The 22174-nt window shown below is 36.3% G+C and overlaps 1 protein-coding gene across 1 annotated transcript in view; it reads right to left on the reverse strand.

The window, feature by feature from the left end:
* Positions 1–1347: 1347 nt before the first annotated feature.
* The window catches only part of CNTNAP4 (contactin associated protein family member 4), a 237999-nt gene continuing 217172 nt past the window's right edge, over positions 1348–22174 (reverse strand). Inside the window, exons 18-25 of the mRNA XM_072859037.1 lie at positions 20416–20655; positions 18636–18860; positions 18455–18498; positions 17091–17258; positions 15971–16058; positions 6200–6418; positions 5770–5841; positions 1348–1541 (exon numbers count right to left, since the gene is read on the reverse strand). Of these exons, the coding sequence (XP_072715138.1) occupies positions 1348–1541; positions 5770–5841; positions 6200–6418; positions 15971–16058; positions 17091–17258; positions 18455–18498; positions 18636–18860; positions 20416–20655 (1250 nt within the window). The remainder of the gene's footprint in view (positions 1542–5769; positions 5842–6199; positions 6419–15970; positions 16059–17090; positions 17259–18454; positions 18499–18635; positions 18861–20415; positions 20656–22174) is intronic.

Genomic DNA, 22174 nt, shown 5'->3' on the forward strand with positions numbered 1-22174 from the left:
TGCCTTGGGGTATTCTACCCGATTCCCAGATGTCTCTTCCAAAAGACACATACCTTCTGTAGAACTTGTAACATTCCCACCAGGCCTCATGGATATTTCAGATACCCTATGGTGTCTAAAGTGACCGTACAATCTTCTGTTTAGACAACTTAAACCTACCCTTCATATCTGATAATTTGTGTACACAACATCATAGACAGCTCTCATTTACTCTGTCAAGATAGTAAGCACCTATTTAATTTTGAGTGGTATAACTGGACCTTATCTCACAGAGGTATAGTAGGTACTATTAAGGGTGAAGAGCAAAAGTATTCAAGTAGCAGTCACTGTTCTAGGCTCTAAATGTCCAAATTCTATTGTCATAATAATCATAAAAAATTTCTACAATTTAGAACAACTTAATCTTGAAGTCTGGAGCAGATCATAGATACAATGTTTTCAGACAATACGTCCCACATAGTGCACAGAGCATTACTTCTTGGCAGAAGAAGCTTTACTAATTTCCAGGGACTATAACCCTGATCATCTTTTGGTGTTTCCACTCATAATAATTTAACTATTGTTAATATATTACTTGATCTTTCCAAGCAAACATCTTGCCTTTTGTGATCCCAATTTTATTTAAAATGCTTAGAATGTGCATGAGTCTCTTGGTGCTATCACTTGACCATAAGTGAAAACCTATTGCAAAAGAGATTTTACAGCATTTCAACACATTGTACACCCTTCAGTTTTAAGTCCTGCTAGGCTTGACAAAAAGAGGGGATAGTGGTCACATCCCAGGGGAAAGAAGTATGGTTTGTTTTGGACACCAGACTCCATGGCTCACAAGCAGACACCAGCCAACAGCAGTTCAGAAGGCATTTTCAGTTTGAGGAAGTAAGAGTGATCACTATAATGCAACACAGCAGAATTTCTTTAGTAACACAAAGTATTAGAATCCACCTTTCACCTTGAACAAAATTCCAGAATCAAATTTTAAAGAAAAGGATAGGAATAAGTTCAAAACAATTTTCCCATTCAAAAATCATATTCAGTATGTACGTTAAACTTCAGCTGTAGAAGGTCACATCAGAACAGTCGGAAACTACCAACGATGAAATTGGTTACAATATCTAATTCACTGTTACATAAAATGCATTTACAGTATAATAGCTAAGGAATACATGTAATTTAAAGAGGCCCCCTATAGCAATCACTGAGACTTAACATATGCAGTATAATAAGTCTCAAATCCTTTGCATTTACTGTACAGTGCAAGAGCTTTTTCTGTCCACTGAGAGCCCCTGGCTTAGCAAGAAAGTCAGACTGTCTCATTATTATATTAAATTAAATCATGAATGTCAATCAGAAGAAGTATTCCTTTTGATTTTCATTGGCTGTGTTTTGCATGCTGAGCTCACTTTTCAGTGCAGATTCAGCACTGTCTTCATTTTCAGATCCTTTTGCTTCATTTTTTGAGTATATGCCTTTTTTTTTATAAATGCGTATGGCTATGGCAGTGATGCAAAGTAGGATGAATATCACAACTGCTATCACACCTAGGAGAAGAAAAGAGAAAAAATTGAAGAGAAAGGGTAGAAAAATAATAACTCATGGGCCAGAGATTAGGACAAAGAAGGAATGACTCCATCACATAATGGAGGGGGTTTCAGGGAAGCCCAGAAATAAGAAGCCATAGCTGCTTTCAAACCAGAAACAGCACTGTAGTATAAGCTTCATGGTGATTGTTTTGAAATTTTGCACACTACTAATACAAAAAAAAATAATCCACAGAATACTACAATTTTTGAAACTTTTGAAACTTTTTGAATGGAAGACCAGTAGGGGCCTTAGGGTACTGTAGATAAGAGGGTGTCTTTTCCTCCTTCAACATCAGACCTCAGCTCTCTGCCAGACTGGGAACTCAGGCCACTGCAGGTTTGAGGAGCTGTTCTTCAGGGACTTTCGTACCAGACAATGGGATGGCACAAAGGGCACTACTATGACTTTCTCCTTTTCCCCAACTCCTATGAGTATTGGACAAAGTACTCTCTTTCCTCAGTCACTCATGTTACTCAGGACCCTTTCTCACGCCACATGTCATCAGGAGGGAAGGGGACACGTGTCCCATCATCAGCTTTCACCTGCCAATCAGCTCTCCCATCACTGCTCCAGGTCTGGGGAAAGAATCTGGAGAGCAGAGGCAGAGAAGAACAGGGTGAGGGCAAAGGTACCAATGTGGACTTCTGAACCAGGTACTCTATCATATCTGCCTGTGTACACCACAAAGTCCAAGCCTCAGACCCTTTGCAGTAAAAATGGTTGCACAGAATCAGTCCCATTCACATCCGGACTCCACACAAATTAGTTCAGACCACAAATGACTGGTTCTGACTAAACAGTACAGTTAATGAGGAGAATTTATAAAAGAAAACGTAAAACAGTTAATCATAGGGACTCCAGTGGGAATTGGCCAGTGTTTTAGCCACCTATTGTCGGATCAAATGGGACAGAAATTCTAATGTTCATTCTGCCTCATGGAAGAAAATCCCAACTCCATTTGACTGCCTTTGGTATATCATAATGGGATGAAGAGGTTTTCAAGATCTACATTAGCTAGGGCTCACATTTCTTAACTGTATCATTATAGTGAACAGACACTGGTTAAAACATAAAAATACTAAAATCAAGGCTCACTTCATGTTCAGGGTGAAATAATATAGGTTTGACTCCTTCTCTTCCCTTCAGGTTTGTGGCACTTGTTCTGACATCCTAGGTGTGTTTTTGCTTTGCATGGCTACATGACCTTGGGTTCATAAGTAAACAAAGTCCCTGCCTACACAGATGGTAGTGAGCAAGCTTCCTTTTCTAACAGCTTTAACAGCCCCATCTGGTAGGGTACAATCATCATTGGTACAGCCACCTGCATTATGGTGTTATAGCTGATCAGTTAGAAAGCAAAGGGGCAGGAGCATAAGCTTTATGTAAGGGACTCATCAGGTACCATATGTGCCACATACCTAACACATAAGAGGCTAAATGGAATAGGCACTTAGTTTTAAAGGTGACTATTTAAGATTTATTGAACTGTTACCAAGGCATGCTGCTTTTAGTGCAGCAGATTAGGAACAGTAAGGAAAGAGATACTTCCCACAGAGACAAGCATGACCTTACAGACTTCCAGCCCATCTCCTCTCTTCCTCATTCATCCTGTCATGATGGTCTCAGGCCCTCAAGTTCATGAGTCAGAGGTTGGGCAGGAGAAGAATTTGAGGAGAAATGAAACAGAGGGGAAGCAGAAAGTGCTTGTCAAAGAGGCAGAAAACAAGAATAGGCTGTAGGGAGGAAAAAAGCACTAGAAAGTCTGGGAAAAAGTTATAATGCAGTGGCTCAGCTGTACTAGATGAAGGAACAATCTGCTGCATAACTTGGCCACTACTGCAAGAAAAACAAAAATACGTAGTCCCTTAGCACTGTAAATAAAAATAGACCATCCGAAATTCAGTGCTTGTCATTTTTTTCATTCTCTAATATGAGCAGCCGTTCTTAATGATAGGCATATAAACTTTTTTGTGTGGTATCTTATTTTCTGGAATAGACTCTATAATCTGAGTAAATCTTGCTCTTATTTAGATTAAATAGAACAGTCATTCCTTTGTTTCACAGTCACAATACATGTCCCCTACAAGAGCTAGTCTGTAAACTTGCCTTGTCTGAGGTAGCTGAATTGGTACAATTCTCAGTTATACTAATTTAAAAGTACTTACATTAAACTTTTACTGAGTGTTGTACAGCTTGCTTTATTTTGATTTTTAAACAACCATAGTTAAGCAGTAGAAAAATTGTGAGTGCATATTCCCAAACGTGTTTAATAACAATAAAATTGTGAGGTTATTATCTTAAAAAGACTGTAAGTATTGTAGTTTGAAGTTCAAAAATTACTTTGTTGTTAGTACATTTTAAAAATCCCCACCAACACTAAATTACCTAGTACATAAAGTGATCTTTATGTAAGATATTTATGTAAAATAATACTTATCTTTTGAAACAGCAAAGTAATTTTTGACAAAGTTAGACATGTAGAAGAACTCAGAAACCATCTTTTTAAATTCTGACCTCATTGAATTCAGTGGTAAAATTCTCAAAGTTTGTGTGTGTAAAAATATACAGACATAAGTATCATTTTACAAGCAAGGAAGCTTCTAGGTTTTATTATTTCTTATTTTAGTATCTTTAGCACTACCGTGTTAAAGGTCACTGACTGTGCAGTGTGCTGTTGGCAGGCACTGACCATAGCAGGTAGCATTATTTAAATGGCAGACAGGTATCTGCAGGTTCTTATCTTAACTCCACCTTCCATAGACCTAAATGCTTTTATCCTCACTGAGAAGCCTTGGCAGCTTTATTCTGCTATATCCCACTGTGTCATTTGTCTGCTGAGGCTTTTAAAACCCTTAGGAAGGAAACCTATTCAAATTTAAAAGATTGAGGGGATGACCTTTCCCTCCCCCTGCCCTCTTTCCGTTGAAGTAACTAATGGAAATTGAAACAGTGAATTATACTGTGAAAATACCATCTTCATGAGTAAAAAGAAGTTTCCTTCCCTCACTTCCTCCCAAGAGAAGAAATACCACCAGAAATTCTCACAGGGGAAGATTGCCACAAGAGTCAATACTATTCCTTGAAATAAAAAAAACTGAACTGACACAGCCATACACTTGCTCCAATACCGGTGACAGGAATTGAAATTCTCCTGAGGGTCCCTAATCCCAAACTCTTCCTACTAAGGCCCACTTGAGTACTCTTCATTCCTGCTAAAGAGACAGAACTGATAGGCTCCCCCGCTACAAGAGATGGATCTTGGCTTAAGGACGGTCAGTCAGAAAGACACGGTAATGGAACCTGCATATCCTGATTATCAGTCCTGTGCTTTAAGCACCTACCCTAAGCTTTATACCATATTTGCTCTGATAGGCATAAAAAGTAAAGGGACTGTCAACATATTCACTTCAGGAGCAACTGTACATGGTTCTTCCTCTATTCCTCTGTTACAAATAAGTGTTTTGAAAAAAGTTTGTGGATGATTATTTGTAGTTCTATTTGAGCTGATAAAAGTGGCAAAAAGAAATAGTAAGAAAATGGAGGAGAGATGGTATTTCAAACCAAAACTAATTATTTTTATTATTATTATTTTAACATGCATTTTATTTTTAAGCTGTTAATCAGTGCAAGTGATAGTCTGTGCAAGAGTACATTGCTTTCCAAATGCAAAACCAGACTGAAACTTGCCTCAATCTGTCAAAGGATTGATTCAAGCAGTGTTAGACCCCATTTTCTCAAGAAAAATCTGTGTTGCTCAGATCTATTAAAGCAGATTTTGAACTTGACTGTGTAGTAAAAAATAATTTTTTGGCATAGTCAAGGAGCAAAGATTGTTCTTTCTTAAACATATTCTATTTGTCACCACATATCCAAGTACTTTTTAAAGTCATAGACACTAGCATTAGGCAGGTTGGAAACCTTTTCTTAGTATCTTGTGTTTCAGCAGAATGTTTCAATGTATAGAAACACTGATGACATAAAGTTATATAATAAGAAAATATGAAAGCTATTAATTGCATTTTAAAACTATGCTTGATTTTTGTCTGTCTACCACTTGTAATAAAATGAAACCTTTTTACTAGTTTCCTTATGCACACAAAACTAAACTGACTTCACTTCAGCCTTGAAAGACTCACGGTTATTAAGAAAAAAAGGTTCCCATTGAGTTGTTATAATCCCTATTACCTCCAATAATTGCAGAATCACTTCTGATTGCATTAGCTAAGGGCTCTCCCTCATCTATTGGTCCAGAATGATCTGCAGGAGAAAAAAAAGAAAGTGACAGACAAATAGAAGAAGGGTATTCAATAAATTCTCACATGGTTACAGCTCATGTAGAGTATGGTACAGTGACAGTAGTGTGGGTCCATAAGCATGCAAAAAACAGTGATGTAGATAATACTCTGCAGAGATAAAGAGGAAAATGTAAACATTCAGAGGAAAAGAGAAAGGCTAGAGAAAAGGAAGTAAGTACATATAAAAGATAATTATTTTTCAACTACTCCTGAGATGTTAGCCCATGTGGAAAAAAAAAAAAGACAATTGTGATTTAGGTCATGAGTACTCCATTTAGATTTTGCTTCAGACATCAGAACAAGTGATAACCATATGCTACCTGCAAATGAATGGGTTGTTTCACTTGATGTTGAGTCAGCTCCAGTTAAAGTACCACAGTTGGATTCAGTGAAGCGTCCCTTTACAATGACAGGGGCTGAGCTGCTGTGGTGCAGTGCAGCCTTCAAAGGAGCAATGTGGTTGAACTGCACTGAAGAGAGACATCCAATAAACCCATGAGAGTTTGCCTTCATGGTATCCTCATCTATGTCGCTGTTTTCTGTTAATCAAAAGGAACAGAACACAATTAATCATAGTGCAAATGTACAAAATAAAGTGACAGAAGAATAAATGAATAATTAACCTGTGTTCCTCTGAGTATATTTGAGTTACAGCAACATATGTAGATTCACTGAATCCCTTTCTTGTCTGTCTTTAATGAAAAGACAGTCAGATACATTCAACCCTTTTTTTTTTTTAACAGATGACAGTTGATAGTCTGCTGAGGGAAATGCTTTTAACTTACTATAGCAAGTTCCAAAGCAAAAAGATTCAAATGTAACTAAAATATTTAAATTAAAATGCAACACTTTTTCATTCTGCAAAAAGATAAGGATGAAGCATACAGTCATGAAAAATACATATTTTATTAGATTTCTTTTCATAAATATGTAGATTATTGGATCATATTCTTTCCGCAGTTTCATATATCTACTCCATTCCTTCACCATCAAGTCTGTCAAAACAAAAACTCTCTGAAGACCTCAGATCCTGGAAATCCATCAAGATATTTTCTGTGAAATTCTAAAAAAATAATGTTTTTTACAATTTACTATACATTTTAAACATGATACCATTATCTTTCCCACTAAGAAAAAAGAAAAAGGAAGACACCCCCCCCGCCCCTTATTCTTTTGAGCTGCCTTTCTGAATGTATGCATTCTGTCAGAACTCTCTATTTATTCACCAGTTAATGCTCACTAATGCACTACTTTGGAAATGGAAAACATTTTATTTACTCTGACAGTTCTAATTTAAGCAAAAACTCTGGAAATACTAATTATTCAAAGAGGACTCTTAAGGGAAGTAAGTTTTCAAGTTTTGTGCAAATAAAATGGGAACTTCATCTCATTCATTTCCACCTCCAACTTATCCTACAACCCATGAATGAACTTGTGATCTTTACAATGGCTACCATTAACAATTTTAAATGCCAATGTACAATGCATTCCTCAATACAATTAGGTTAATAGTGAAAAACAGGCTAACATGTTTTGGTAGAATGTTGCAAAATAACACAGCAGCATTTTCCTCAAATATTCTCTGCTTATTACAATGATGATATATTATTAGATAGGTGGATGTCAGTGAAGAGCCTGCTCACTTACACTAATGCATGACACGAAATGTGGGATGTTTAACTGCCTCTGTTCTCTCTGTAGCATACACTGCTTCTGATGATTGCCTCACTGCACTGAAGGATCTGCTAGATCTGGATGTCTTAAGAAAAAGACTAACCTGAGGTAGCAAGAAAAAAATGTCTAAAACCCCTTGTGATAAAAATATATATCTCTAACTATAAGTAGGATCAAAAACCTCAAGAGCAAAGCTTTTTCTATTATTTTCTAGTTTCCTATAGAAACCATTTTGTAAACATTGTATGTGTATAATATGAAAAGAAATTAGATATTTAAAATCCTTAGAGTTCACTTGACTCATTAATTAGAAACTACTGCTGGGATAAAGTAAAACTTTTTGTTAGATCAAGAAATCTTGCTGGTAAAAAGTGATAAGGTTTAGGGAAGACAAAACCTTCTCCACTTTAGTGCTTAAGCCTAAGCTTAAGCTCAAATTTAACTGACTGAAAATGACACAAACACACACACAAGTTGTTTATTGGGGACTGTATTTTATGGTAAACAGCAGTTATGCATGCTTGAGCATCTTTATGGCAATTTGTTTGAGAAGTGTACTCAAATTTTTTCAGCAAAGAAAGACAAAATTACTCCACTTACATTGCCTTAAAAAAAAAACCCAAAAGCAAAACACAGACTCAATTACCCTCTTTCTTCAATTCTGCTTCAACCACCTTTCCTCTGTGAAGTAATACTGAAAGTCAGCAGGTATACAGCTCCTAGCAGAACATTTTAAGATAAGAACTGTCCGATCAAAAGACTAGCTTTGACCTTTCTGCTTTTATGATGTTGAAGATTTCAAAATTTTTCATGTTCCTGTACAAACTTATCTTGTCTTAAAATTGGACAAATGCATAATACATTGGGTGAACTATTAACTGACAGATCAGGCTCAAAGAGTTACAGTAAATGGGGTTGCATCAGGCTGGTGGCCAGTCACTAGTGGGGTTCTCCAGGGCTGAATTTTAGGGCCAGTGCTCTTTAGTGTTTTTATAAATGATCTGGATGCAGAATTCAAATGTATATTAAGTAAGTTTGCCGATGATACTAAATGAGGAGGAACTGTGGAATCCCTCGAGGGTAGAGAGACCATACAGAGAGATCTGGATAGACTAGAGAGCTGGGCAATCACCAGTCTTACGAAATTTAACAAGAGCAAGTGCTGGATTCTGTACCTGGGATGGGGTAATCCTTCTTACCCTGGGGGGACAAGAGGGTAATCTTTCTTACTAACTGGGGGACAAGAGGCTGGAGAGTGGCCCCACAGAAAGAGATCTGGGGGCCTGGGTGGATGGCAAGTTGAATATGAGTCTACAGTGCCCTGGCAGCCAAAAGGGCTAACCGTGTCCTGGGGTGCATCAAGCACAGCATAGCTAGCTGGCCGAGGGAGGTGATTGTCCCACTCTACACTGCACTGGAGCGGCCCCACCTCAAGGACTGTGTGCAGTTGTGGGCGCCTCAATATAAGACGGACATCAAACTATTTGAGTGTGTCCAGAGGAGGGCGACCAAGGTGGTGAAAGGTCTCGAGGGCAAGACTTAGGAGGAGTGGCTGAGGTCACCTGGTTTGTTCAACCTGGAGAAGAGAAGGCTGAGGGGTGACCTCATGGCAGTCTACAACTTCCTCAAGGGGGGCAGTGGAGGGGGAGGTGCTGATCTCCTCTCTCTGGTGACCAGTGATAGGACACAGGGAAACGGAATGAAGCCACATCAGGGGAAGTTCAGACTGGACATTAGGAAAAGTTTCTTCACTGAGAGGGTGGTGGGTCAGTGGAACAGGCTCCCCAGGGTAGTGGTCATGGCACCAAGCCTGTCAGAGTTCAAGCAGCATCTGGACGATGCTCTTAGTCATATGGTTTAGTGTTGGGTAGTCCTGTGAGGAGCAAGGAGTTGAACTCGATTCATATTATATGATTTTATGATTCTATGAATCTGCTCAGTAGAAAAAGTTAATGTGCATTTGACTTTCACAGTTAAATTACCAGCTGGAGGTACTAACAATGTGCTTGGAATGGGCTGCCAAAAAATTCTCACATTTGTGCAACAAGCCTGTGTTGGTATGAAAATTTTATTACGGCCAGGCTTTTTGCATTAAAAGTGCTTATTACAGTTAAAACTAATTACATCTGTACATCCACTGATTTCAGTTGAATCATATATGGTTGGCTGGTTCTTTTTTCCTGTGATTAATATGTGACCACATAAATGCCACTATGCTGTTACATTTTTTTAATAATATGAAGAAATACAACTTTTTAAATTGAAGTTTACTTGTGATTCAGATTGAAGTGACCAGGAGGAGATAAATTACTGAAAAATATGTCATTAAACAACTATTTTTCTGAATTTTGTGTACAAAAGAATACCCTTTAAAAACACTCCAGAACAGCCTAGGTCCCTTTTCCTTAATTTGTTGTTTCAGCAGTTTACTGCTGAAAAAAATGCCAGTGAAGAAAGCAACTTGATTCACAGGAAGTAATAGATAGTTCTGCCATTGAGACTTTTTACTGCTTTTTCAACAATACGAGTCCAGCAATCAGGAGTCACAAATGGGTGTTATTTGTGGAACTGTCATTTGTCACACTGCTGAGATTGAGTAGAAAAAAACTTTAAAATAAAACATTAGAAGGCAAATGTTTTGCCAACAGAATTATTTCATCAAACTGAAGTATCTCCATTAAATGTCTGAATATTGGTTTTTTAAATACTGGTATTTTGTCCAAGATTGCAAGACTGTGGAAACTTTCTCTTTCCCCAAATAATTATCCTGAAAAGCTTCTGTACTGGAAGTAACCCTGACAAACTTGGCTGACTAAATTAAAAATCTGTTAAAAAAAAAAAATTAAAAAAGTTTTCATATAAATTTTCTGGAGTATAATTATTTGCACTTTAAATTGTGGGAGCTGCATAAAAATGCATATTTTACACTAATAAACTTATATTAAAGGCTTTTAAAAACCAATTTTAAAAGATTGAATTATACTTTTTTATTACTATATGTATTCCCAAATTCATACAGTAGAAAAAACTGCATAAAGAGAAATGGACATTTTAAAAGCAACTGTTATTTAGCATGTGCTTCACTGCAGCACTTTTTTGGGAGTGCCCAGACATTATTGTTTTAAAAGGCTGATTTTCAAATTAACAATTTGAATTATCACTATATTTTTACATATCTGTGGAGCACAGTGAGATTTTTCCTTCCTTTATCAATAAAACTATAATAATTAGAGCTCTTAAGCAAGCTATGCAATTATTAATTATCCTCAAAGATATTCCCATAAAGACAGAACTAAATTACACAATCTTATAATTTCTGAGAAAAAGGAACCAATATAAGAAAGGACAATTTCACTACAAAGATAATGGAATAGTTTGAATACACAGAAATTCAATTCCAAATGTGGGTTCAAAATACTTTACTGGTTTAATTTAGGCCTTCTTATTAAGAGTCTAGTGAAAATTTGTTTATATTTATTACTGAAATAACCATTTTTTACATTGTTGGAGATGTCTGTATTCAATGTGATGCCTTTGTTTAAATGAATTAGCTTAAAATTACACATTCTCTTAAGCTGGTGAAACTTTGTGTATAAATCAGACCTAAGTAAATCTTGCTGAAAGCCTACCTTTATCTCAGTTGGCATGGAAAGGTTAACAACTCTTACTGAAGACAAACGTTGCACACAGCTCCCTACCCTCACCCTGGGGAAGGCTAGGAAACTTTGTCCTGGGCAAATGTGGCTTTACTCAGTGGAAGTAAATTACTTCCTCAGTGGGTTGCTGTAAAAAGAGAGGTTTCTACAGCCTTCTTACAGTGTGGGGTGCTTTGAGAGAAAGTATCTTCTTAGGAGAACAAAAACCTAAGGAGCCCTTTGGCTTGTATCCTGTGAACTCTGTGGCTGAGTGTGCTGCTTCTCTTTTCTCTCACAACTTAACCTTCATGTATTTTTCTGAGTCTTAACACAGCCTAGCTTGTGACTATTTTGTCACAACGTTGCATAACATAAATTCAGAAGTCCTTAAATTGGAAGGCTTAGATTCTGGGAAGTGAGGAAGGACACTGATTTTTTTTTCCTGGGAATTCAAAACTAGTTCAGCAGCTAACTCTCAGATTTGCTTTGAACAAAAAACCTGAGCTATGCACAACTGCAAAAGAGCTCAGACAAGTACTTCTCCAACTGAAGATAATTCTTAGAAAATCCATGGCTTTCTGGCCTACTTTAAAACTTGTGGGTTTTTCCTGAACAACATTTCAAAGTACAAGAAATACATGATTTCATATTTTGTTACTCCTTCTTCTGTTTAGAGCTTTTCACTGCAGCAAACACTCATTACTTTTTTCCACTGCCTTCACAAAGTCTCCTTCCATCTCCAGATGTGACTTCACAGGAATCAGGACCCAAAGCAGTCAGATTTATAAAAGAAACAGCAGCTCTTCAATAGTGTCTCTCCTTTGAAAGGGAGAGAAGTATAACAAAGTTTTCTTTAGGACAGGTCCTGTAAACTGACCCAAATTGGGCTGAGTGCCCTCACAGGTCATTGTAACTCCATGCTTCACATTACTGTGATGATGCAAAAGCCAACATATAACTGAAGAAATTCCCACCTCTGAACTTTTATAACAGTGTGTTTTCTTTGGAAGAGGAAACATTGGCCCTGATCAAAAGACTGCTATTTGCATAAAAATGTGCATTTCATTACATTGCATCAAATACATTTTTAAGTAAATTGATAAAAGCTTTGATATGGAATTTCATAACAAAGATAACAAACTCTTTAAAACTGTACTGGTCATTGTATTACCCTTATGTGACTGCAATAGACTACTACACTTCAAAACATTATAAATTCCTGATTCAGTTTTATCATCAATTTGTGGGGTTTTGAAATATTTTAAATAATTTTCTTCTAGTAGTTTATATTTCAGGTAATATTGCTTTAAAGTTATGCTTAAATGATCATTCTCTTTTCCATTCTCTGTGCACATCTACATACCAGTTCTTTTCTGAACTGTGAGTTCTATAAGAAAATCTACATTTCAAAAGTAATAGACATTTCTGTTTGTGTCAGAGGTCCTTAGTTATTTTTCCAGTAAGAAAACAGATCAGCTACACTGAGACTCTTCCAAACAATCACAACTCAACAATAATTAGGATTTTCTTTTAAAAGTCTATAAATATGATCTTTAAATTTCATTATTTAATACATTTTAAGCTACTTAGCATTTGGTGATGAAAATTATGAAAAAAATTATCACAGTATGTATTTTATTATATATTATTCTTCCACCTACTCTGCATAACACTCTCAGAATTGAAAACCATGACCATCTATTTGATGGATAAGGAATTAACTGGATGGCCTTATCCAAATAGTTGCATGGAACAGCTCAGTGTCTAAATGGAGATCAGTAACAAATGGTGTCCCTCAGGGTCCACAGTGGGACCAGTAGTGCTCAATACCTTTATTAATGACATAGACAGTAGGATCGAGTGCATCCTCAGCAAGTTTGCTGATGACACCAAGCTGAGTGGTGCAGCTGATTCACCAGAGTGAAGGGATGCCATCCAGAGGGACCTTGGCAGGCTTGAGGAGTGGGCCCATGTGAACCTCATGAAGATCAACAAGGCCAAGTGCAAGGTCCTGCACCTGGGTCACAGCAATCCCCAATATCAATAGAGACTGGGGATGAATGGATTGAGAGCTGCCCTGCAGAGAAGCACTTGGCGATACTGGTGGATGAAAAATTGGGTATGAGCTGGCAATGTGTGCTTGTGGCCCAGAAAGCCAATTGTATCCTGGGCTGCATAACAAGAAGCGTGGCCAGCAGGTCAAGGCAGGTGATTCTCCTCCTCTGCTCCACTCTCATGAGACCCCACCTGGAGTACTGCATGCAGCTCTGGGGTTCCGAACAAAAGACAGACATGAACCTGTTAGAGTAGATCTAGAGGAGGGCCACATCATGGTCAGAGGGTTGGAACACCTCACCTATGAAGAAAGGCTGAGAGAGTTGGGGTTGTTCAGCCTGGAGAAGAGAAGGCTCTGGGGAGACCTTATTGCAGCCTTTCAATATATAAAGGCAGCTTATAAGAAAGATGGATCTGTATGACAGGACAAGGGGTAACAGTTTAAACTGAAAGAAGGTAGATTTAGATTAGACATGAGGAAAATGTTTTGGGGTTTTTTTTATGATGAGGGTGGTGGGACACTGGAACAGGTTTCCCTGAGAAGTGGTAGATGCTCCATAATGGGAAGTGTTCAAGGTCAGGTTGTATGAGGCTTTGAGCGATCTGACCTAGTGAAAGATGGCACAGGTGTTGGAACTAGATGGTCTTTTAAGGTTCCTTCCAACTCCAACCAATCTGTGATTCTATGATTTTATACATCAGCCTATTAAATTAATTACACTTGAAATAGCACATTCAAATGTCTCTCAATTTATCCCCTTGCATGTCTACTTTTCTAAATGATAGGTCAGAAATCAACTTAATTATGCTTCTCTGTTTTGCAATTGAACTGAAGATTTCATGAAGTCCTTTTTTTCTAGTTGAGATTACATATAGGAAATGGTATATTTGGAACTGATTTTTGTGTGTATGTGTGTGTGCATATATGCACACATATGTGTGACAGAAACAGTTAAACTCTAATTTTTACTGAGAATAGAGTAGAAAACTAATTTCTTATACATTTTGTTTTGGATTTACATTATTTGAATGTAGATAGAGGTCAGACAGAAGCTGACAGAGACTTACTGCCTCCCACCTAGTGGCACGATGGACTATTTCAGGTAATGCTTTGCTTGTCAGTAGGAGATTCTTTGGGAAAACATAACAGTGTTTCCTACCATCATAGCCAGGACAGTATTTCTGGGTCTGTTACAATGACAGAAACATTGATTTACCAAAGCTGTTATGTTATTCCCAAAGGTACTATACAAAAAGTGGTAGATATACGGATCCTGGAGGGGCACCTCAGGTACATAGTAATAAAATTCCTCTAAACTAAACCACATACAACTGAACGTGAAGAAAACACTTCTTCGATCTTCTGGGTTAAGGTAGGTATTATATAAAACATGTAAATAGTTCCTATAAGCCTGTGGGAGCAAGATAAAGTAATATATCATCTATAATAAGTTGAGATGAAAACTCAATTTCTTCTATGTCACATACCACAGTTTTCTGAATTTATTTCTACAAAAAGCCTTTGTTAACACTTTAGCTCACTTAAACAGATTTTTAAAGAAAAAATCATCACTCCTTTGCAGGCAGTTTACTGGCTAAATGTTCAAGTGTCCAAGAGTTAGAGAGGGAAGCAGTTCCTTTCCCAGATCTTGTTTTGGAACATGGTTCATAATTTCTGTTAAAAATTGCTTTTATTAAAAATAAATAGAATTGCTTTGGGTAATGATGATAACCTGTGTGCCAGATGAAATTATAAACATTTAAGATCTATAAATTTAGATATAATTTTTTCCAATAATCTGTATTTTGAAAACCTATTTGTTCTATGCTTAGCCCAAGACCACTTGTGGAAGGGTGAAAATAATTAGTCTAACTACAAAATGGTGAAAAGGTCAGTGCAGCCTTAGTTACTCTATATCACAAACTATACAAGCTCTGTTTTTATATTGTTGCAACAAAAAGAGCTATTAGAGGAAGAATGCACAGATGGACCTTTACTTGATATGGGAATGTAGCAACACAGAATTTAAATTACTTTAGAGGAAAAAGAAATATCCTTTAACTTCTCATGAACACCACATCTTCCTCTATTATTGAGTTTTCCCAATGTGATGAACACGAAAATAATGAGATCTTGAGAATTTTAGTTCAGGCTATTTTATTTTAACAAAATTGACAAAATGGTAATTGTAGATAGGTAATTTCCATTTTGATCATTACTACAGAGAAACAGAGAGCTTTTGTTGAATCATCACTAGACAAAATATTTTGTTATAGCTTAACTTGTTTTTAAAAAGTAACTCCAACAAAGTTTTTGCTTACATTACCTTATTGCTAACTGTTCACATCAAAATCTAATCACAAAAAGTTTTTCGAATACGGTACATGATTAATAGTATTCTATGGTCTTTGTGTATGATTTCACAGTGATTTATTTTTTCCTGAGAGTAAAAAAAAAGTGGTGTTTCATAATGCTTGATTGCAAAATGAGAGAGAGAAGTGTGAAATTATTTTTAATGGAATGCACTTGATCATTTTTCAGGAAGTACTTACCCATGATTGTATTTGTATTTCAACAAGACTGAAGTTTCTACCTTGATTGTGACTCAGTGTCTAATTAAATCCAAGACAGCAAATGTCTTTCAATGAGATTAGGGTTATTATTTTTTATGTGCCATGATGACATTTTGATCCATGTTTTAGAAAACCCTGTGGTGTTCCACTTACCTAAAATCTTTCCAAGTGTGAGAGACTTGATTGCATTGAATTCTGTGCCTGAAGACAGAATAAACTTCATTCTTTCATTCTGGTTAACCTGCAGAATGGTGCGGTGAATAACAAAGTAGAATAATGGAAGAGATATTAGTCAAAGTTTGCAAATAAGCAGGTAAGATCAAGGTTAAAATAAAAGGAGCTGAGGGAAGCATTTGTTAGTTATAGCATAAAACTAATCAGGAAATAGAGATCAGCTTCCTCAGATCACTGATTATAGCTGTGATACTTCTTAAGCATCCCACTTAATAAACCTTTATTTATCTTATTGATTTGGCTGATTCCTTCTTTTTCATCTATAAGATGAATAAAAATGGAAAACCTTCAAAAACATGAAAAAGGCTCTTTTCATTAAAAAAAGGCACTCAACATTTTGTTCATAAAGATCAAATATTATACTGTAAACGCTGTGTCCCCCAGGGTACCTCTAGAACTACTTGCCTTCAAGCCTTGTACCAATGCATAATTAAGCAAACTTGGCTCTAGCTTCAAGATACTAACTTGTAACATCCAGCTTTTTTAAATTTTAATTTAAAAAATTAAGACTCCTTTACATGCCAATATCTACTATTAGCAAATCAAATATTCCTATTTTATCATCAAATTTCCACAAAAAATAACAAAAAAAATTTTCTTAATACTCCTTTGATGTAAAAGGGAATGAAGACAATTAGACAAATAGGCCTAAATTATTATCTACATGGTAATGTATTTGTACAGTAGTTTGATATGTAATTTGAAACAAAAAACAAAATGCAAGACCCAAAACAAATGACAGCAGTCATACATATTTCACAAATTTAACCATAAAACAATTCATTGTATTTTAATATAAAATGATGAGGAGATATTGACCTTTTGCAATAGGCAAGATGAACACCAAAGAGATTGTCTAACGTGGACTTTCACTGTGCATCATAAGTCTGCTAACCTTTGCTTTATTTACTTGAGATAGTAAAAGACAGTTTATTTGGGGGTAATTGCCTTGTTGTAACTATTTACTTCATTTTGCTTTGGATCTTCTACTTTTTTATGATAATCCTTTTTTTTTTTTTTTTTTGTCTAACTGAATTACCTCTACAAAGAGCATTTCCTCCTCTCTGTTAATCTTCACATGTTGCAGTTGTCCATCAGCCATGTTTTTTATATTGATGCTGAAGACATCAGGATCTTGATGGCTATCTAGCTTGTACCTGATCTGTAAACTTCCTGGAGCGATAAACAGAGCAAAAGGTATAGTACACTACATAAACAAGAGGCAGTGTAGATCATATACAATGCCTCCTGCTTCACAGGTGCATTTGAAGAGCAAAACAAATGTTTGATTTATTTAAGGAATTAACTACGAGAAATTGACATAAGCGCGAAATGAAAGAAGGCAATAGGAAAAGTAATAGCAATGTTGGAAGTAGGATGTAGCAGCAAAGATAGCCATAAGCTGTCACAAATCTGAATAATGAATTAAAAATATGTGCAGAAATTTTAGTAAGTACTTTTAAATTCAGCTGAGAAAGACTTGGTCTGGTAGCTCATATCAGTGTGACTTATCAAATAAAACTCAGTACCTTACAAGTACTGTTCTTGAATAATGTTTACACTGTCCAGACCTGTAAACCTCTGACCACTTGACAATTCAGTAGGATGCAGTTAATAATTTCTAGCTCACTTTACATTTCTTGTTGTTAACTCCCAGCATACTGTCTGTACACATATAATCACAGAGAGACTCTTTCACAGCAGAATACAGAGGCAGCATGGTTTCCTTGTCAGAGATTCCCTCCCAGCTGTAGATGGATTACAGCTTTCTACTCATCCTTTGGAAAGTAACGCCCAGGTCAGACCTAGGCCAGTCATGAGCAAAATGTGTTCCACTTCACATGATGGGGAGGATACTACAGTTATTCTACATCCAAATCTATATCCAGGAAAGCACAGAACCTTCTTTGAGTACAGAACCACTGTGACTGCAAAGAGCCTTTGCTAAACCCAAAGATTCAACTCAGTCTGTGGTTTTTTTAGTTTAAAAGAAAAAAAAAAAATTATCTAGATGTAGAAGAAAGAATGAAAAAGAAAGATCCAACTAACATTTAGTGTTCAGCTTCAATGGAAACATCCATTATGTTATGCGTATTTTCACAAGTATATATGTGTATTTTCATAGTTATATAAGTAGCTTGTGAAATCAGTTGAATGAAAATACCTCTGATTAATTTGGAAAACGGATATGCACTTTCAAAAAGTAGTTTATTTCATCATTTATCACGAGGATGGCAATTAATATGCCATGTGAGTAGCAGACAGATCAGATACATTTTGAGTTTCATTTCAAAACTTAAAAAAAACCCCTTAATTTGAAATATTTTACTGCATTTCTAAAGGATTTCCAGACTATTTTTGCCAACATGATAAAAAGAAAGCAGTAATAAAAGTTGAAATTACAGTAAGAGGAATGTTTTTCATGTGGAAGGCATTGCTTGGTGCAGATGAAAAATATATACACAATTTAAAGCAACAACAGGACAATGCTTAGTTTGTGATTCAGGTCTGGGAATCAGAGTGAATCTGAGTTGGCAGTTATGACGTTCATTAGTGTTTCCAGATGGCCTATCTGGACACTCACCATTTCTGGTGAGAATGACCGAGAGGTATTCCTTGTAGAAGGAGCTGACATAAAGCAGTAAGCTTGGTGTCCGAGTTGTTCGGAAGGCAAATGTAATTGCTTCCCTGTTCAGCGTCATGTCAGCATAGAAAGAAGAAGCATGAGAACTGGAATTTTTAGCTAAGGTGTAGTATTCTTGAAAATTGTATGTCACAGAAGTACCAGTCCCAAAATAGGCAGAGATCTCTGAAACAAAAAGTAATTCAGTTTTTAAATATCATACAAAACAAGACTAAATCTCTTTATTTTTTTTTCTGTCACAGAACAAAATAAAGTGTATTCTTAACTATTGTGATAAAGCTGGAAAAGAAATATAAATGAAGCTAGTATTTAGAACTATAGAGAAAAATAAGACTCAACCAGGGCTAGTGCAAAAGCCCAGTTAGACATGTGTCTTAAATACCTGTTGCATGAAGAAGTGCTTCTTTTTGTCTAGTTTTAAACATGCTTTCTGCTTTTTTTCCTGTTTATTCAAGTCCTCAAGCCCAATATGTCCTGTCTTGTATGTATACTGCTCCTACAGAGAAGTGGGTGCAGCATTTTGAATCCTAACATATTGATTAAACTGGGCCACACTTGAAACACATACGTGGGAAAAGAGACTAGTCAGGTGGGAGAAAGAAAAGGAGAATATAAACTGGGTTATGGTCTTCTTATGAATGAATCACTCATAGAGGGCTTCTGTATCTCTGTGATATCTCACAGCTATTTTATGCTAAAAGTAACTGTCTTAGACTTACACACACTGTTTTCACACACAACCTCCACACTTCAGAAAAGTTTCTGGAAATTTCTGTAATCTGGCTGTAATCTTTGACAGAAGGTGACTGAAAGTTATTACTATAGGTCATCCCACACTTTCAGCAACAGGAGCCACTCAGCCCCTGCAGAATAATAAACATAGAGTGTGACCATTAGTCTCTTCTGCAGTTTGCAGAGGAGGAGAAAAGTATCATTCCTCACTCGGTGGCATTAGCTCCACAGTGATAGATATGGAAGGACTTCATATGAATCCTTTATTCTTGTGGTGATAGTGGTGGCTGGACAGATGTCATGCTCACTAATTTAGAGTAACATGGAGTTATGGCATTTAAGTCACTGAGTACTTTCAAGAATACATTTCATACATGGAGGAAGCAAGTAATTTTTAGCAGAACAGAATTATATGCAAATACCAAAAGTTCTAGATAAACTTCCGTTCTTAAAATTCATACTTGATGACTTGTGATCATCTACCAGTATGACACCATTACCAAAGAACCTCTTTACAATGGCTGAAAACATGGGCTCAGTCCTGTTTCCGATGATCTCACTTTCTTCGTACGGTAAAAAGAAGTTTAAGGTTCTTGTGCTTCTTGGTTTGTTTTCCAAATTTAGTCTTAGTTTTGAGATTAAGACTTGAAAGACAGAAATCCAGAAGTTTATTCATAAAGATATAGCTCCTAGCTTCAGTATAATATAAAAGAATCAAAGGATTTGCATAACATTAAAAAAAAAGGTGCTGATCCTCTCAAGTAATGGTGTTACTGCTTCAAATAGTATATGTTGAACGTGTTTCTGGAAGACAATGTTTAATGAAATTTACGCTTACTGAACAAATATAGCTGAATTTTTCTCTATGTTAAGTAAAATGTAAATATTTTGCAAGCATTTAAACATATCTTTAAAGGGCTGTAAAGATCTTATTCTGGATTGTATGGTCCTGTTTTCAATAATTGATAAAGCTAAATGACATGCTTGCCTTTCTTACAGAATGGCCCAGTGTAGGCAGAGAAAGTGCAGTCACAGGAGAATCCACTGTATTTCTCTCTACATTTTCCACCATTGTGACACAGGTTACCATAGCTGCTACAATGTCCAGGACAGCCTGGTTCAACTCCTGGCGTTATCTTTGCTCTCTCTTCCAGGTCAAGGGCCATTCCATTCAACTGTAATGAACGAATGCATCCCAAAAATCCTTTCTGCCTGGATGCTGTCCCGCCTGAAATAAATTCATATGAGCTTTTAAAAATTTAAAAGAATTGATGTGTAAAAACCTCTTTATGTTTTACAGCCCCTGAACAGTCTGTTATGAATTTCCAAGATACAAGCCTATGCATGTCAAAATATTTATAAATAGCTTTAAAAACATATCTGATTTCTTTTTTGTCAAGCAATTACAGCAAACCCTTGAAGCTTTTAATGGGAAACCAGGATTTTGCACAGTAAGATACCAAGCAATGATGTATACTTCTATTAAATGACAAAGGAGTAACATCCAGAAATTAGGTGGTTTTCTTTTTTTATTTTTCTTATTTAAGGAGAGGAGAGGAGAGAAAAAAAAACAAGAGAGAAAAAAACAAGAAAGAAAATTAAAAAAAGAAAAAAGAAAAAAGAAAAAATTACTTGGGAGAGTGATCTCTCTTTCAAGATCCTACTGACTGATCTGTGTGTCTGTCCATTTGTCAGTCTCATGGTATGGATCATGATACCCCACAGCTGGTGTCTGGCCTGACATACTTTGTCCCATACTGGAAGCTGTGTCCCTTCTTGAGTAACAGGAAGGTTTATCCCCCTCACTACAGAGGAATACCGGTCAGGATATACCTGACTACCAAGCATATGTGATAAAGATACGGGGCAATCCTAAGGCTAACAACAATTGTTGCTTCATTTTTTTTCACTGTTGTTCATTTTTAGTATACTTCCTGACAAGCTTTATTCATCCTAATTGCTTAGCAAGGCCTGAAATCCCCATACTGCCTCTCTTGTCCTTTGTTGCACAACTTACTCTGATATTTCCTGTCGTTTGTTCTCTTTTAAAAAGTAAAAGCAGAAAATACTCCACAATATGTAAGATTACCAATTATAATTCTCATGCATTGCCAATTAACATTTGGTTAAATATTTCCATGTCATCACCCATTTTAATCCTTTTCTGATTCAAAGTTTGTAAAATTGTTGGTGTTACATGGAAAATCTTGACATAGCTGTTGTTATTTACAGATATAACGGCACAAAACCACCTAACAATAGGAAGATTTTACGTTATCTCTGCTAAAATGAGCACTTTGATGGCAGCTTTAGGCTTTAGTTCTTCTTCTGGCTTCTTTGGAAAACCAGAGCATATATATCTAAGAAGTAAAGAAAGAGTGTTTTAGTCTGAAAAAATCATAGTCCTAGTACGTTAGGAACTGACTGATGGGTGACTATGGCAGGTACGAGGTATACGAGATGGCATTTAAGTAAAGAGTACTTCTGCTAATGTCATTCTTAGGACACTGTATGTTTCATTTTTTCTCTAGATCCTTTCACTGGCTTGAGCAGACAAGCCTGAGTCTGTACCAGTGGACTGTCAGAGGAAGCAGTCAAACAGTAAGTCTCATTACTCTCTCTGCTGAAGAAAATTATATTTAATTGAAGAGATTAAAATATCTTATAAACAGTTGGGAGTTATAAAAAGTTGCATTATCCAAAAGACTGGTTTAACTCAAGCACAAAATAAACACCATATTGATCCA

This window comes from Ciconia boyciana, chromosome 4, assembly GCF_034638445.1.
Source record: "Ciconia boyciana chromosome 4, ASM3463844v1, whole genome shotgun sequence".
Classification (NCBI taxonomy): domain Eukaryota; kingdom Metazoa; phylum Chordata; class Aves; order Ciconiiformes; family Ciconiidae; genus Ciconia; species Ciconia boyciana.